Raw genomic sequence first — 19,319 nt, forward strand, 5'->3', positions numbered from 1 at the left:
GAAACTAAAATATGATAGCATTAGATATAACAAGTGTTAGACTTCATGGCTTTAATAAGGTTCCTTCCAAACCAGATTATACCTTACTATAATTTTCATAATCACTCTTCTAAAGCAACTGACCTGTTTTTATAAAATACTACTATTCAAATCAGATACATGGAATTTTCTAAGCATGTAATTTATAAAATTAACATTTTTTTTTTTTGGTGGTACGCGGGCCTCTCACTGTTGTGGCCTCTCCTGCTGCGGAGCACAGGCTCCGGACGTGCAGGCTCAGCGGCCATGGCTCACGGGCCTAGCCGCTCCGTGGCACATGGGATCCTCCCGGACCGGGGCACGAACCCATGTCCCCTGCATCGGCAGGTGGACTCTCAACCACTGCGCCAGGGAAGCCCTAAAATTAACATTTTTAAGAGAGAATCCATAAAAATTCCTACTCTATGATGCAATGAGTCAAAGGTACCAATGGCATGGGTCAGGGTGGGGGATATTAAGCCAGGGATATAAAGTACAGAGAAAAAACCCATTCCTCACAGGGTACAGCCTTTCTCAACTGATTCCACAGGGAATCAAGTATTTAATGCCTGGCCCAAGGCATAAATTACATATAATTAACCTCTCCTATCTATAGTGGTGCTTGTTATGAACCACTCTCAGTGAAACTGAAGAACTTCTAAGATGAGGAGCCCTAGCTGAGAAGGGCTGTGTGAACTAATAGAAAATTACAGCACTTCTCCTCTTGAAAACATTTAAAACAGTAATTAGTTTCTTGGGCCCAACCAGAAGTTTATTACAATATAATGGACCTTAAGACCAGTTATGGTAATACCATTTCAACTATGTCTAACCGTTATTCATAAATGGGTTCAATGACAAAATAAGAAATATATTTCAAACAATTGTCTAACTGGGAAATCAGAGATGGCTGCATTGCTCATAACAGCAAGGACCTTTTAAAGACACAGAGAAATATATACTTATGGAACAGCTCCTTTAACAGCGCCTTACATGAAAGTTTACCTCTGTTGGTGAATCTGTTGGGAAACTGGTTCTCACATACATTGCTGAAGTAATGCAAAACAATAATCCCTAAAGAGAAGAATTTAGCACTAGCTAGCAAAACTATATATTGTGCTACCACTTCTGGAATTCTATTCCAAAGATAAACTAGCAAGTACACGTAAAGATGTATATAAAAGCTATTCAATACAGCACTCTTCCTATGTGTTACAGCAAAAGCCTAGAAGCAATCTAAATGTCCATTAATAGGGGAATGCTGGAATAATTTACGGTACACAGACACAATGGAATATGATGAAGTTATTAAAAGGAATAAAGACTGTCTCTATGTACTGCCAGTAAGTGACTTAATGATACACTATTAAGTAAAAAACAAACAAACAAAAAAAACAAGGCAAGGCATAGAGAAGTGTAGAGTATACAATTATCTATGAAGGGAGTGAGAAATTACACACACACACACACACACACATGCTCATGTAACTCTTCATGTAAAACAAAGAAATGGAAGGATAAGCCAAACACCAAAATAAAAAATTTACCCAAACTGCAAGATGGGGGATAGATAAAAGAGACAGGGATAAAAGCAGGACTTCTCTGAAAATTTCCTACTTTGTAGATTTGATTTTGGAACCATGTAAATATTTTACAAGTAACAGAAAAATAAGAAATTCGTAAAACTAGAAAACCAAGTGTAACAAATGACCTTAACTGTTTATCCGTATGATGGCATAACTGATATATACTGAAAAACTATTGAGTGTTTTAAAAGTAACTTCTCTCTCTAGTGAAACATACCCTAAAAACAGTAAGAACTGGTGAAAAATTTTCACTGACTATACTGTTGGTAGTAGTGTTTGTATTGTTATTCTGAGACTGTTTTGTATATTTTAGAATAAAGAAAATCAATCATTTTGTGTCATTAGGAACCAGCATTTTCAGTGGGAAACAAAATATAGATACAAGATCAATTAAATAAAACACTGTAGTTTTCATTTTAAATGAGAATGAACTTTGTAAAGATACTTATATTCCTGAGTGTGTGTGTGTGTGTGTGTGTGTGTGTGTGTGTGTGTGTGTGTACCTATGTATCTCCTAGCTCTGTCCTGAAAAGGTCTACAAATAATGAGTGACACTAGAGCCCATAATGCAGTTTCCAAATACTATTTTTCACTAATAGTAATCAGGGTTCCTTAAAGAAGTGGCTGATCTCAAGTCTGGGGAGGAAATCTTACAATGAGCATGGACTATTATATACACCAGAAAACAAAGTTACTAGCCCCAAACTACTAGGATTGTGTTAAAGGGACTTGGAAGTGAATTTGAAAAGGCCCCCCACTGGTCAAACCACGTGATCATCAGTTAAAAACACTTAAGTGCCATGAACTGAAATGCATTAAAACTGTTTAAATGCATTCATAATGATACTCAAATTAAAACAAAAAAACTCACTCTTCACCTCTGGAGGATTGCTAGGAAACAACTCACTATTTTAAACCTAGTAAGTGAAGAACTGAGCATTTATCCCGCCTCTCCTATAAAAAGTAAACCTAGCTAATAACAGCAAAGAAACAGGATAATAACTATTTTGGAGTTCCTACTGAAATAAAGGGCCTAAAAAACAATCAACAGTTAACTGCTGAAATCAGGAGGAAACTAGATTTTAGGTACCACAACCACAACACTGCTTTGAAAGTTTCTTTCAAAAGGAAGAAAGGAAATGAGGAAGGGAGGGCAGGAGATCTAAATCTGATTAAACCTTTCTCACCACCAATTTACCAAAAACACAGGGGACAGAGATAAGTGTTAAACACCACCATGAAAGTGCAATCAGCACAAGCCACGGGAAATCTTCGGTACAAATAACTCAGTCCTTTTACAAATAAGTTACAAGGAGAAATGGGGGCAAGGGTGAGAATGGCTTAAGAGATCTATCAATCTCTTAAGCAAGGTATTGATATACGGCCCTCACCTGGATACCATGAAAATGTTTTTTCAAAGCACATTTAAGAGACAAGAAGGGAACTGTGAACAATGACAAGATACATAGCGACACAAAGAAATTGTTTTGGTGATTTAAAAAAAACATAAACATGATAGCATTAAAGAGTCCTTCTATTTTAGAAACACCTAATAAAATGTTTACAGCTGAAATTATGTCTGGAATTTGCTCCCCAAATCATCTGGTAGGCGGAGGGGGAGGAAGGGTAAGGGGGAATGCGGGCACACATGGAAGGAGACGGACAATGCTGACACTGGGTGATGAATAAACGTTGTTCAAAATGTGCCACGATGAAAGGTGGTTTTTCTGGTTGTGTTTTTTTTTCTTTTTTTAAATAAACTATACCCACGCTCGAGGTTGTGAGAAAGCCTAGTACTCAACAAGATCAATAAAGCAGGCTGTTTGGACCATGTTTGTACGTGATGTTATATCACTGGCTATCACAGCCACTTTAGTATGTCAAACAAAAAACTGTATTAATCTGATTATTTTCCAAGTGTTGAGAGAGCAACAACATCTTTCATAAAATAAAAGTCTAAGCTGCCCCCACATATCAAGCAAATTTATTTTTGCATATACTATCAATATCGCCTTGAAACATCTTTTAAGTGTGCTTTCTTATCAGCCAGCACAAAGTCTTAGACATTATAAAGCTCAGTTACTTGCCAATTAAACTGACATAGGACAGGGTACAAGGTTGCAGGAAAAAATGCCAATTATAAAGCATCATGAATAGTAAAAGATTCACTTTCTATAACACATGTAGAAGTGTACATAACTGCAGAGAGAACAATCTACAAGAAAACATACCAAAATTGTCAGTAAGTCTCTAGAGTGATAGAATCAGGTACCTATACTCTTTCCCAGACCATATACACTTTTAAACTTTTCTAAAAATATCACATATTAACTAGTTAAAATATATATGCACCATAAGAAATTAATAGGACTATAAGAGACATTTAAGAAAAATTTATAAAAGTGACATGTAAAAAATTTATGAAAAGTGACATGTAAAAACAGTTATGAAATTCTACCTATGTTTGCAATTACACAATATGCCTCTCTAATAACATTTCATAGATCATGGTCCATACAACACTGCAGTTCCTCAAGAAGTTACAGGGATAGCTCTTGGAAAGGAGAGACTGTGGTCAAATATATTTGGGAAACAAAGTTAAAAACTGAATTAAAACTTTATTACAGATTGATCTAATTTTAAATTCAAAGCCCATGTTCTGAAGAGAATGAATTGCAGAGCTGAATTTCAATGTCCAGCAAGATATATGTTTATACTGAGTGTAGTTACTACTTAGAAATGAGGGACTGGATAAGTTATTTGACCTCTTTAAGCCTCCATTCCTGTTAGAAGAGTAAAAACTATCTTTTGAGATTGTTGAATGGTCTGAATAAGACACTGCACAGATCATGAAAGTGGTTAATACCATCTGGCCACTGCTATTTGCAGCCCTAGAAGGTCATCTGATTCCCTGAGTGTACATCCCTTCATTTCAAGTAAAGAGCTCTAACTAGAATTGCTGAGTCTTACTGGAAATTTCCAGAAGACACAACATTTGACTAACCCTGCTTTGATCAACTGTAGACATTTCACCGGTCAACATTTCTGGGTGGGAGTGGGGAGCAGAAATACAAGCATGGCTCCTTAGTCTCCTACGAAGTCTGAGTGCAGTTCTTGCTCTTAGGCTCCATGAGTTTACCCAGTACCATTCCCCTGGGGTATTTTTATACAATGACAATACTGTTGTGCCCTTCAATAATGCTGAAGTAATACCAATCTAAGAGAATGAAAATTAAAGTGGCACATGCATTCCCTTACTTAAAACCAACAGCTTAGAATGATACGGCACTGCCTATCTTCCCAAAAGAATTAAAAGCACATAGGATTTATAATTATCTCTATTTATAAAATCTTTTATGGGGCGGAGATAGGGGAGCATCTATGCCTTTCATTTATTACCTAAACATTCACTCCTTTCCCAGATAATTTTTTCCAGTTCCTGCTCTGTGCCAGGTACTGATCAAACAACAGGGAAGTACTCCATAAAACAGACATGGTATGCCCTCACTGGGTTTATCAGACTAGCAGTGAAGGATACAAATCAGCAAACAGTATTCCGTCATAATACCTTGGACAGTCAGTAAATTAAGGTTTATTTTCTAGCTTTTACATAAACTGACAACTCTGCAGAAAAGTTTAAAGTTTTCCTTTAAACACATGAAATATACCTCAATCGGCCTTATTACTATATTTCTTTTTGCCTCCATCTATTTGTCATGTTCTTTCTAAAAATAACAGCCAAAAAAATAAAAAATAAAAAAATACATAAAAATAACAGCCAAGCAATGAACGATAGTACCTTCCATTTTGATCTAACTTTTACTAGCACTTTTAAGAACTCAACGGGCAGAGTTACTACAGCATAAACCAAAATGAGTTGGTTGACAATTATGGGCAGATTTAAATTAAGATTACAGAAAACACTCTTGGCATTATATATCTACATATAAATTCTTCACCATAATATCAAACATATGACAGCCATTCAAATTAACTTGATATCCCCTAAGTATGTTCATCTGTAGCACTTTAATAAAACTAAAAATATAATCTGCAGTCAAAATTTTGTTGGTGTCTTAATTTATTACTGTTTTCATGCATTAATCTGTAAACATTTTTTATTTCATTAGACAACAGTACACATTAAAACAAAAATAAAATGTGCGAACTGCTTCTATTTGTGCTTAAGAACAAAGTGGACAAGACAGAATATGGACACACCAACCACCAGAGAAACAAAACGGAAAAGCCATCAGAATATGGGATATTCAAAGGTCACAAAGCAACAACAAAAGTACTGTCATTTCCAAAGCGTAAAAAACTGTAGTATTCCCCCATGATACAATATGAGTTTAAACATAAAATGTACTAATAATGTTAATATAAAATTTATTAAGAACAATCATTAACATTAATTGATTGATTACTATGTGTCAAAACACTATTCTAAGTGCTTTACAACTGATTTAATCCTCACAACCATCATAAGAGAGAAGTGACATCACTACTCCCTCACTACATTATATGGCACAAAGAGATGGAGTAATTTGCTAAAATCACAAAGCTGCTAAGTGATAGAACCAAGATTCAAACAAAAGCAAGATGATTATAGAGCGTACTCTCTTAACCACTCTAATCTTCTGTCAAAAATGATAGCAGAAAAATGTTCTTCAGGCTACAAAGTTCAACTTGACTGAAAACAGAACTCACCATGTCTCAATACAGTTCCAAGCTCTAATCCTCAGTGCCTGTGAGTGTGTGAGTGGAGTAAGTGGAGAGCCATTACTACAGAACTAAGAGAGGCTGAGGAGAGGGCAAAACACGTTTTGTTAACTGACCGATATTAATAACTTGTTTAACTGATGGATACACTAATCTTTTGGTGAAGATTTATTTGTCCTTCAGTTGTTGAGAGTTCATCTCATTGTCCCTAGGCTATTAAATTAGCATTATTTAATGCAACGCAACCATAAGTGCAAACAGGGGAACCAAAACTGCATGGTGATATGAGATTGCCACTCAGCTGATTCACAATATGCTTAAATTTTTTTTAATATTCTAATTAAAAAAAGTTGTTTTAAATACAACAGCTAAATATGCTTAGGGAGAACTCACATGCTTGCCTCAAAGTATCTTTATACTCAGCTGACAAGAACAGCTTATAATAAGATCTAAAGATAATCAATATCATTGACGGCCTCTCCCTCCAACTTAACTACTAAGTCATTATTTGTCTGTAAGGAGAGAAAATGATTGAGATCCAGTCAGCTTATGGGAGAGCTTAAATGAAATGAAGTGAGAAGCTCAAAAAGATGCATATCAGAATGAAGTCAGAATACCTTATCGGTCTGGTGGTCATTCCGTAAGCTCCACAAAGTGATTCAATGCACACGCTCTAACATAACAATAACATAACGTAACATAACAGGTCTATCATTTGATATCCCTTTCAAGGCAATGTATTTAAAAAAAACAAACAAACAACAAACCCTTCCTAACAATAAATCTAATCTTTGGCAATCAAAATCTAGGTTATTTTTTAAAATCAGTCAAACATTTTTCACACAGGCAGAAATTTCAAAAGTATTCTGCCTCTTACTGGATAAAAGGAAACAAGGCAAAAAAACCTTCCTAAAAACAATGTTTAAAGTAGGTAGTTAGGTGTTTATTATACTAGAAAAACAAGAGTGGCAAAAGAAAAAAGCAGAAAGCAGGAACAATACACTTTAAAGTAAAATGTCTAGAAAACTTAAAATCAACATAAAATGTTGGTAAAAACCAAAATGACTCTCATATGGCTAGTTATAAGCCTTTTTTTCCTATGTTTACTAACTCTCCTGATGAGATGACATACATCCAAAGTTATTCGTTTGGTCCTCATTTAAATTTCATCAAAAGAAACATTTTAGATTTTTCAAAGTTTTAGTTACATCTTTTATATATACAACATTATAGTCTGACTAATTGCCAAACTGGCGTTTCTCAAGTGTAAAAACCAAAGGTAATATCATAGACTGATATTAGCTGGCTAAATGAAAAATGATAATCAAAAAGGGAAAATCATGACAACACCTTTAAAAAGTTCAAAAGTTTCAGACATCAAATAATGTATAGTGTTTTAGGGTCTAGATATTTTGTTACTAAAATTCGAAAGTATAAGTAAATTATTCACATAAAGACCTGCCCCATTTTCAAGGACTTACCTTCTTTTTATCCCTCATTGAGCCTTTGCCTCGGACCATTATCTTACATCCTGTTTCTGCTTCAAGCTGTTTAGCAGTAAGTCCTCTAGGTCCAAGGATTCTCCCAACGAAATTAAACTGGGGGGAAAAAAAATCACCATACATTATTCACTTAAAGTTATTTTAAAGTATAAATTTACTTCCTTCAGTTAGATTTTTAAAAAATATTAAGTTGAAATAAAATCTTATGAATTTCTTGACAAGTCTGGGGGTGAAATTACAGCAGCTCATGTTTAGCTTGAAATTTTCGTATGTATTAATACAAATTATGGATTAGGAACAACAGTATCTAACTAAAACAGGTACTATACTCAATTGCCCATAAACATGTAATCTAAACCAGAGTATATTAAAGAGTTAGACAAAATCTTAGGTGCCACCCAAGAATGCAATTCCCTTCTACAAAATCCTTTATGACAGGGTTCAGGGAACTGTTCATTATGTTAAATAGTGGTGGCCTTTTCTACAGAAATCCTTGGGGGAGAACTCCTGTCTTATTTATCTAAGTTATACTTTCTCCAAAGCAACTGTTCAGAGAGAATTGTATTCTGCGGTTGGCTGCCAGAACACTGATGGCCAAATGTGGATTCCACCCTATACTAAATATTTAAGTCATGAGAGTCTACATTTTTCACCACACTCCTTGCACAATTTTATCTCTGCATCCTTATTTACATTTTTCACCACACTCCTTGCACAATTTTATCTCTGCATCCTTATTTTCCTTTCTATTTTCCATTTCTACCTTTAGCTTATATTACTACTTTGACAAAGAACCTTAACTCTTATCACGAATAGGACAGTGACAAAAATAATTATATAAATAAGTAATTATCATCCCTCCACAGAAATGTCAAGTATTCATTCACAGAAGTTAATTTTTTTAAAAAGTCCAATGGGAAGAACAGATTGACTCTGAATATTGAAAAGTAAATTTTCCTCGTTCACATGTCATCTGCATAAAAGACACAAAAAAAATGAACGTTCCACAAAGACTGATGGGTGGTTTACTATCAGTTCCACAAAGACTCATGGGTGGTTTCTATTAACTTATTCAATCAATTAAGTTACTGATTCTTATGCTTCCTATTTTTTTCTTGCATTTTAATCCTACTGTTAATGTATCGTTAGTAACACTAATATGCCAGAATTTACTGCTGTCAAGGCTTAAGCAGCCAGGGAAGTTCTTCAATCTTCTGTACTCCAATGGCTTCTTACTTTGCCTTAGCTGCTCACCAGCACCGCCACATCTTACAAAAGTGATTCCCAAATGAAAGACGGGTAGTACACATATAAGGATGGAAGAAAGCCCTCTTCCCTCCGGGGATTACGATATAAGTTTTTCCATCCCAAGCTGAGGAGAGGGAATGAAGTTTTATAGAATCTGTGACTACATATAAAGGTGGGGTTGGCAAGTTGCCGAAAAGTAGGAAGAGTCTGCTCTAAATGAACAGAGAGCCAGGCCTGTTGATAGATTTTCTGTGATATGTGTGTTTTTTCCCTTTCTCAGACCCTCGTTTTAATATATTTTTACTCTGTACTGCGTGAAGTTGGTCAATTCTAGATGTACTTGGATTTAAAGGCAACCTCTTAAAAAATTTCATGGAATTTTCTGTTAAGTACTAAGGGTAATTCAGACCAGCTTAGCAATTCCAGTAAAATAGGACACAGAAGGAAAAAACATCTGCTTGAATGCATGAGAGATCCAGCAAGACTGTGAAGAATTGCTAATTCAGGATCGTAGGGAGGACACAGAATCAAGAGGATGTTAGCCTGGCTTTGGGGAACTCCTTGTCCTCTAGGTATGTTTGCTGAATCCGGAGAGGACAGCTGAGAGCCTGAACTTCAAGGGACGTGGTCTGGAGTGTGTAACTACCAATGTGAGCGCCTCCCCGTCCCCGGTCTTTGCTTTGGGGAGGGATCTGATGGGTGTGCATTCTGGGGGTAAAAGTGAACCCTAATTTCCCAGGCCCTTACAGACTCTGCATATGAACATCAAAACTGTCTCAACCTCAATAAGCAAAATTGTACCGAGGTGATCTTGGGTTGCCAGTTAACAGTAGGTACCTGTCAGAAGCTGACATATACTCTCTCTGGAGGAAGACAACATAATCTTAGGCCTTATATTATTTTTGTAAGCTATTCAGTAAATACATTATCTGGCACACACTAGAAAACAACCAAATACACAAGAACGTAAAATGACATTAACAAAAATCTGAAGAAACGACAAGACAAAAGAAACAAATCCACCAGGCCTCTAGATATTAGAATTAATCGACCCAGACTTTATAAGCATTATGCTTATTATGTGTAATTTTGTTTAGTTTGAGTATTTTTCAGTAGAATAGGAAACAACCTTTCATTTTCAAATTCAACTTAATGAAACATGTATTCAAGGCTTCCTATGTGGCAAAGAGTGAAATAGATGCTAGGAATTTTTTTTAAAGAGGAGGAAGGGGAGGAGAGGAAGAGGAGAAATTCTCCTTGCTCTCAAGAAACCTGTGAAAATGCCTTTACTCTATTTCTACCTTGACTGCTTCTTAAAATAAGTAGTCTTTGCCAGCTCTTCCTCAATAATAGTTGTGCTCTATACAGATCTTTTTCCAAAGTAACTCATATAGTTGATATACATTATATATCTCAAACATGGCAAAGAATGTCTGGAAAAATGCATTACGAATGGAGGTACTTTAGCACTTCAAATAACTAATATGTAATTGTTTTATATTTGTGTCCTCTGTCAAAGTGGTCAGCCTCCACTTCATGACATACAAACACCTAGAAGACCCTCTGTGGGGCTTCCCTGGTGGCACAGTGGTTAAGAATCCACCTGCCAATTCAGGCGACATGGCTTCGAGTCCTGGTCCGGGAAGATCCCACATGCCGTGGAACAACTAAGCCCACGTGACACAACTACTGAGCCTGTGCTCTAGAGCCCACGAGCCACAACTACTGAGCCCATGTGCCACAACTACTGAGCCCATGTGCCACAACTACTGAAGCCCGCACGCCTAGAGCCCAGGCTCCGCAATAAGAGAAGCCACCGCAATGAGAAGCCCATGCACCATAACGAAGAGTAGGCCCTGCTCACCACAACTAGAGAAATCCTGTGCACAGCAACGAAGACCCAACACAGCCAAAAATAAAAATAAATAAATTTATTTTAAAAAAAGAAAAAAAAAGAAGACCCTCTTTGGCACATTCTATTATTTTCACGTATTAAATCTCTTTTGCTGAAACCACAGCATTAAGATTACATAGAAAAAGACTTCTACCATAGCTAAGTAATCCTCCCAATTATTATTTACTAAATAAAAAATGTTTTAAAGCCAGTCAAAACCAACATATTAAATCTGTAACAAAATTTTCCTAACCTTATAAATTAACCAATCTCTACTGCACCACAACCAGCAAAAAACAGCTCAAATGTGTTAAAGTGCATACCACTGGGGTTCTAATACAACTGAAACCATCAAGGTCATCCTTCTCAAAGTGGTGTAAGTAGAGAATGAAAAAAAATTAATCATAGCAGCTGCTTTGTCTACTGCAACCAATTTCCAAGTTAATATCATTTGCCTTGCATTAAACTTCATTCTGTGTTGATTTATCATGCTAGTTTTGCAGCTTCATTCAATTAAACCAATGTCACAACACATTCAAAGAAAATCATTTCAAACAGCCTAAGCTAACTACAACTTTAAAGGCTGAAAGAAGAAAAAAGAGACATTCATTAACTCTACTGTTTAAGTACAGACCTTCTCTGTGGCTTACCAATTATATCTCTGCCAGTGCCATGTTAATTTCTAAAGAAGAGGTTAACAACAGTCATGTCTAATGCTATTTGTTGCTGCTGACTTAATTTTAAATAGACATGACAGAGTTCTCCCAATGACAAAATATAAAGTATTATAGCAAATCTTTCCATTAACCTTTTTAAAAATGTACAATTAAAGATAAAACCTTCTGTGGCACACTATCAAAAGAGAGAATAAAAAATGGATTTCTAAAAGCATTTCAGTGAAACACTTCTAAGAAGTGTTAAACAGTAATTTCTGCTTAAAATTTTGGAAAAACAATTTTAAAAAGAAGATGTATTTCTTTGGATTGCTTTTCATACAATAAATTGATAATCTGTTTTTAAGTATTTTGTCTAGTATCTGTAAGGTGATTTTAGTTATATATCTTACAAACCTTACATCAGATCACATAAGCAAGTTAGTAGGTATCAAACACACACACACACACAAATGTATATGTATTGATAAAGTCTTCTGCTTAGCAGATGACCAAAAATGGACCACCTCAAGTGGTAGTCAACACTAGTAAGCCATCTTATACAAATGTGTAAGATGAGACAAGAGTCGTGACTACTTAGCAATACAACTGTTTTTAATTAAAAGTACCAGAATATTTTGTTTGACTTGATTTACTGTTTTATTAACTCGACTTATAACAGCAAAGGAGAAACTGTTAACAATGCAGATTAAATTTAAAAGTTTGCTGCATCTAAAGTCACTCATTGTGAATAGCACAATGTTCTTCCAATATCTGAAACCATTATCCAATTCAGCAAATAAACTGCTCTTGTCATTTATGAACAAAGTTTCAGCATATGTGTTCATGATTTTCACTTTCAGCTACTCATTAATGTAAATGAAAATACCAACCAATATTCATGTCAGAACTACTATTCATCAACTGAAATCAGTTTGGTCATGGATACAAGAGTTCGGGGCAGGGGGGAAGAATATCAAGGAAAGTCTTCTGTTTAAAAAAACAAACAAACAATGAATGTATCTAAATGCCTCGTACTTTTTGGGGAGACAGATGTCTTATCCCTTCTCTATGTTCATAGTAATTCTAGATGAGCAGCCAAATATGTCTTCTTAAGCTATATAATAATTACTATAGGAACCATTTTGCAAAACCTTTCATATATTAGGCCTTTCTACACATCTTCTGTTAGTGGCACAGGGCTATGTTAAGAAGAAGCATTTACACCAACAGATGTAAAAGTGAAAACCGGTAACCAATAATAACCAAAATATGAAATCTATAGCATATAAATTTGGATATCCTAATTATGTCAAATCTTTATCCCTTGAGTATAGATATAATTGGGAAAGAGGCTGAAACCATACAAACAAACTCAGGTGAATAAGATGATGATTGTCGTTGTGGAAGCTAAACAACAAGTACTTAGAAAAACAAAAAATTATTTAACCAATTAAAATAAAAATATAAAGGCAATGAAAGCCAACAAGGGTTTTACGACACAAATAGATGACAATATTTTTCACGGTGTAAGGTCAAAACTCGTACAACAAGGCCCTTTAAGAGATCCCTAACTACTTTTTGAACCTTTATTTTTGCTATTATCCTCTGTTCAGACACATGTTGTTCTCTAAAACAGCAGGTACGTTCAATTTTTGTTCCCTGTTAACACCTTTCTTCCTCCTTCCTTCCCACCAAACATGTCAAATCCTCATCACATAGTATTGAGCTCAAGTGTTCCTTCTGTGATTTCCTTATGTGTTCTTTGACTCCCAGAGACAGATGTTTTCTCCTCCTAAGTGAGGATCTCAGAACACTGTGTACCCACCTCTTACAGCCCTTCTGTCACACAGTATGCAACGATCTGCATGTCTTTCGCAGGGCATTCCTTGAAGTCAGAAACCAGCAATGGGGTGGGCGTGTGTGTGTGTTTGTGTGTTTTAATCCACAGTGCCTCACACAAGTGTGTATGTGTTAATCCACAGTGCGTGTGTTTTAATCCACAGTGCCTCACACAATATACAGCACTGAGAAGAAACTAGTATTTGTTCAGATTGTTGGATAATACAATTTAAAAGGGTTCACAGAAATCACACAGTGATTTTTCACTCTCGGTAAAATCACTAAATAAGTTATAGGCAGCACAGGAACTCTTACACATTTCAGAAACTTTTTAAATGGTAAGCCTGACTGATCTAAGGATAAATTCCAAATGACAGAGTCAATGATGTCACAGAAACAAAACAACTATTATTTCCACTTTCCATTTCAATACGGAAGTATCATGAGTGCTAGGATTATGTCACTCAACATTTCTTAGGTGTTGAGTACGCTGAAATATGTTCTACTATGAGTGTTCCAGTAAAAGCCAACTTCGATGCTTGGCACTTTACATGCAATAAGTCACTTAATCCTCACAACAACACCAGAAGACAGTTACCACTATCACCTACATTTAATACATGAGAGGTTACAAAAGTAGTCCAAATCCTAGAACACCTAGGTTGACTACAGAGCTTGGACACAGTAGGGCATAATGCCTTCTCTTCTAAAGACCTTAAACATATACACCCTGATCATACCAGATACTCATGTTTAGTTTTCTCATTCTTGTTAATCATTCAAAAAAATGTTTAGTACAAAGTTTATAAAAACCCTCTTCAGATTCAAATTTACTTTCAGAATGAGTTCCACCTACATCACAAAGCATATAATTACCATACTACTTTTACATAACCAGGCCTCGCCTTTTCAATATTGTCATCTGTCTTTTACTGATTAGGATCACTGCTTTAATAATCAACATACATATCCTTTTTACCTTAATCAAACCTTTTACATGAATGAAAGCCCTTATGTGATTATTAGTTCATCCACGTAATTCAACTACAAATACGTGTAACTTCAAAAAAGAGACAGCGAGAGAGAAGAGTATGATTATTTGAGTCACGACTGAGCTTACAAGTGTTACCTCATACCCTGAAGATGAGTCTAGGAGATCAAATACTTAGTAATTCTGACCACAGATTATGAATACAGTCTAAGGATCTTTGAAATTGTTTTCTCAAGTTTTGCTGCATAAATAGCAGCCTCCTTAAAGAACTACAAATAGAACTACCATATGACCCAGCAATCCCACTACTGGGCATATACCCTGAGAAAACCAAAATTCAAAAAGAGTCATGTACCAAAATGTTCATTGCAGCTCTATTTACAATAGCCCAGAGATGGAAACAACCTAAGTGCCCATCATCGGATGAATGGATAAAGAAGATGTGGCACATACATACAATGGAATATTACTCAGCCATAAAAAGAAACGAAATTGAGCTATTTGTAATGAGGTGGATAGACCTAGAGTCTGTCATACAGAGTGAAGTCAGTCAGAAAGAGAAAGACAAATACCGTATGCTAACACATATATATGGAATTTAAGAAAAAAAATGTCATGAAGAACCTAGGGGTAAGACAGGAATAAAGACACAGACCTACTTGAGAATGGACTTGAGGATATGGGGAGGGGGAAGGGTGAGCTGTGACAGGGCGAGAGAGAGTCATGGACATATATACACTACCAAACGTAAGGTAGATAGCTAGTGGGAAGCAGCCGCATGGCACAGGGATATCGGCTCGGTGCTTTGTGACCGCCTGGAGGGGTGGGATAGGGAGGGTGGGAGGGAGGGAGATGCAAGAGGGAAGAGATATGGGAACATATGTATATGCATAACTGATTCACTTTGTTATAAAGCAGAAACTAACACACCATTGTAAAGCAATTATACCCCAATAAAGATGTTAAAAAAAAAATAGCAGCCTCATACACTGTTCCAAAAGAACTAATTTAGCTCTTAAAGAGACCTGCTCTTTTTTGGCACAGATTTTAGTTCCATTTGACTTACTGGTAACTTCTTTTATATTACGCTGCTTCAATGTTTCTAAATTGTTAAGCACAACTCAGTTTACAGTGACTTTTAATTATTATATTCTATTAATATAGTACTTTTATCATCTCTTACTCTTGGTTCCTCTACAATATTATCCTCCACATGTAACAGACTAAGAAATCTTAAGATTTTCATTGTTTAATCTGTCCCCTTGTGTTCATTTCAACTGCCACTGCCTTCGTTCAGGCTCTTGCTACTGAAATGATACCAAAATTTTACTGGTTTATACTCAGATCTCCTCTTTGGCCTTATGTTTCTAATTACTTCTCAAATTTTGTTTTTCTTTTTTTTAGTCTGTCCTTAAAACTGCAAATTTATACTGCTTTTATACAATCTTACAAATAAAAAGGCAAGAAAGTAATCAATCATTGTTCTATAACCCCAAACAATACAACATAGACACATTTTTTAAACTCAATCAATTCCTTACCAAGCAATAAAGAAAAAATTGTCATACCAATATGAAACACGGAGATGGCCAAGTTCATGCTAGGTAGGCTACTTACTGATACTTTTTTTTTTTTTTTTGCGGTACACGGGCCTCTCACTGTTGCGGCCTCTCCCGTTGTGGAGCACAGGCTCCGGACGTGCCGGCTCAGCGGCCATGGCTCACGGGCCCAGCCGCTCCACAGCATGTGGGATCTTCCCGGACCAGGGCACGAACCCGTGTCCCCTGCATCGGCAGGCGGACTCTCAACCACTGCGCCACCAGGGAAGCCCCTGATACTATTTTTGAACTTAGGAAAAGCAGTGTTCTAGTGAAGTCAAAAATTAGATTTCAGGAAGTCCCTAATTTATTATGAACTATTTTGTTCTAAAGGGCTGGGTTTATTAAGACATATAATATGCTTTCCCAATGAAATAGTTAAATTTAGTTCCAAGGCTAGTCATTGAAAAGTTCTATTTCAATGTCCATGGGGTAAAGTTAAGGCAGGTTCTATCAAAAACTACAGTAGTTTTCTGCTCATATGATGAGTTCATTTACTCACAAAATAAATTTAGGTCACCTATGATAAGCAGGCACAAAAACGGGTGGCCAAGCTCAAGTGGTATAACCTTGGACTACTCCACACTCCATTTTCATTTGCCAACTTTGGAGGGGAGAGGGTTAGGGTTAGGAAGATTCTGTTACTGACTGCTTCACTCACTTCCAGGAGACACTGCTTTCCCAAAATGGGCCAAGAGCAGATCAGCACCTTGAGCTTTCCTTTAATATCTAACAGAAACACCCAATAGCCCTGAGAGGCAGGTTTCTCTCCAATCTTTGTATTTTATTCCTTTGATTATTTCAGTGAGAATCTTAGAGATATGGAGGTGGATGCCTGTAATTAGGTTTCCATCTAATTCCGTAAGTCCTTTGTAACAATAATTTTAACAGAGCAGATCCTAACAAACTCTTTTTGGATAAGATAAATCACAGACAAAACTTTCTATCTCAGCTGAGCCTGGAAAACATTTGCTTACAAGCAATAATTCTTCCCTAAAAACAAACTCCATCTTTTAACTTGTTCTTCTAGACACTAGTCCTTTTTAATATCAAAATATATTACTTACAAAAGAAGGCATTCACATTTTAAGACTCTGAGAAGGCTTATTTTAAAAACCATTAAATTTTGAAAAAACCTGAACTAAACAAAATTCGTTTTCAGACTGTCTTGAAATCCTTTTTGGAATAATTTCTATTAACATTCTAAGAAATTTAGTATATCTCAGACCACAAAGAGCCTATTAAATATTTGGTACACAGTAGGCCCTCAATATATCCTTGCAGAATGAAATAAAAATGAAACTTCAAAACCAAATGTCATGAAATTGACCTTCACTAAATTGATCTGTTTAAAGTTACAAGTCAACAATAACAGTTTCTCTACCTAAAACTTAGAAACTTAGACATGCTCTATATTATCAAATTGTACTGCTAAATTAAAAACTCCAATAGGTTAATATGTAATCCGAAACATTTCACAACTCCATTCAATAAAAATATGTATCTAACCTTCTTCAAATCAACAGTCTATCTTAAGAGTTTCCTGTATAAATTACCAAAGAAGAGAGATGTGCAGATGTTTTAAAATATTTTCACTTATAATTAAGATCATATCCTGCCAAAAATCAAGGCTTAACCTTGGTATTGAGAAGAGAGACTTAGTAGATCATTAAATTCTGACTTAACGTCCATTTGTTTCTCAGAAGATCAAAGACGAAAGTAGTTTATATCCAGTCTTTCAACACAATAAGAAAGCCACAAGAGTCAAAGGAACAAAGGCTTAAGTGAAGATAACCAACTGCATTGACCCCTTTTCTCTTTTCATAACTCCTCCAAAACAAATGCCCGCTCAATAGGCAATCTGCAGACGACAATCTTGAGAAAGTGAAACTTACGAATAACTCCATACTAACTCTGAAGCTATGACTAGCCAAATTTTATCTGCAAGCCCAAGAGAAATAAATTGAAAGGTGACTTAAAACTCATGCTCCACCACTGACATAGACTATTATCATGAGCTAGTGTGTACTGTGAAAAACATTATAAATCTACGTTATTATTTATAGTTGCCGTGTTGAAATCCTACAAGCTGGAAAAAATATTTGAAAGGGCATTTACCCATCGTACAACCCTTTGACAATATGTGTCACCACGAATAGCCTAGACCCAAGACAAACCTTTTAACGCTATAATCATTCAAAATTAAAACCCATTTTAAAAACATCAGAAAATCAAAGTTATCTTCATATAACATTTCTGGGTAAAGTCTCACTACAATTTAGTCCTAACATATCTCAAGTTAACAGCTTCGCAATCTAATCTGTTCATGTATATACAGGCTAACTAATATCCCTAACAGCTAGACCCTGCCAATACTTGAAACTTATTCTACCACTCTGGCAGATCCTATAAAACAACTTCTCAGAACCCAAAAACAATAACTAGGCAAATTTAATGACAGAATTATTATTGACTCATTAAAATATAACATATTTTACTTATATCAATCAGAGTTAACTCCATTCATATACTGTTTATAAGATCTTCATGGATTCAAACAAGTCCTTGATAACTGGCCAAATCAACACTTCGATGGCCTATGCATTAACTTTAGTCTTCATCCATGTCGGTCATTTTATGAATGTATGATAAACTTAAATAGTGTTATATGATAATGCAATGGCTTTTCCCTTTCATATAACACTGTGGGCTCCTTCAAGGATAGGAATTTTTTCCTTAGTCATGATCATAAGAACCGTACTGAGTGCTCTATCCAGATACCATATATTTGTTATCTTCATTCCTCTAAATAATTCTATGACGTAGACCTTATGATCTTATAGGCAAGGAAACAGATTCTAAAGTTTACATGTGCTCAAAGCCAATGTGATAGTCTCAATTATTTTTTGCTAATATTTATTCTAGTCCCCTTCTCATGTGGACGGAGTGACTTGATAATGCAGTTTATCAACCTCAGCACTACTGACATTTGGAGCAGGATAATTCCTGGTTGCCGGGGCTGTCCTATGCATTGTAGGATGTTTAGAAGCAGCCCTGGCATCTACCCACTAGAGGCCACTAGTACTCCCGCCAAGTTTTGACAACCAAAAATAGCTCTAGAAATTGCCAAATGCCCCAGATGGGCAAAATCATCCAGTTGACAACCACTGAGCTAATGGAATGTTAGCTGATGGAAGAAGGGTAGAGGTCTTACACGTGTTTAAGCAATTTGGCTTGGCTTGGCTCTGACACTCCAGTGACCTGC

The 19,319-nt window shown here is 35.9% G+C and overlaps 1 protein-coding gene across 8 annotated transcripts in view; it reads right to left on the reverse strand.

Annotated features, from left to right (window-relative positions):
- QKI (QKI, KH domain containing RNA binding) overlaps positions 1 to 19,319 on the reverse strand; it is a 143,895-nt gene that overhangs the window by 83,049 nt on the left and 41,527 nt on the right. For all 8 annotated transcript variants that reach the window (XR_003427736.1, XR_003427734.1, XM_027081589.1 and 5 more), the window contains exon 3: positions 7,808 to 7,924. Coding sequence is in view for 6 of the 8 variants with exons in the window: in XM_027081589.1 (XP_026937390.1) it covers positions 7,808 to 7,924 (117 nt within the window). In the remaining 2 variants the exon portion in view is untranslated. The remainder of the gene's footprint in view (positions 1 to 7,807; positions 7,925 to 19,319) is intronic.

Source organism: Aethalodelphis obliquidens, unplaced genomic scaffold (assembly GCF_003676395.1).
Source record: "Aethalodelphis obliquidens isolate GAN/ISIS:26980383/991018 unplaced genomic scaffold, ASM367639v1 scaffold3, whole genome shotgun sequence".
NCBI classification, from domain to species: domain Eukaryota; kingdom Metazoa; phylum Chordata; class Mammalia; order Artiodactyla; family Delphinidae; genus Aethalodelphis; species Aethalodelphis obliquidens.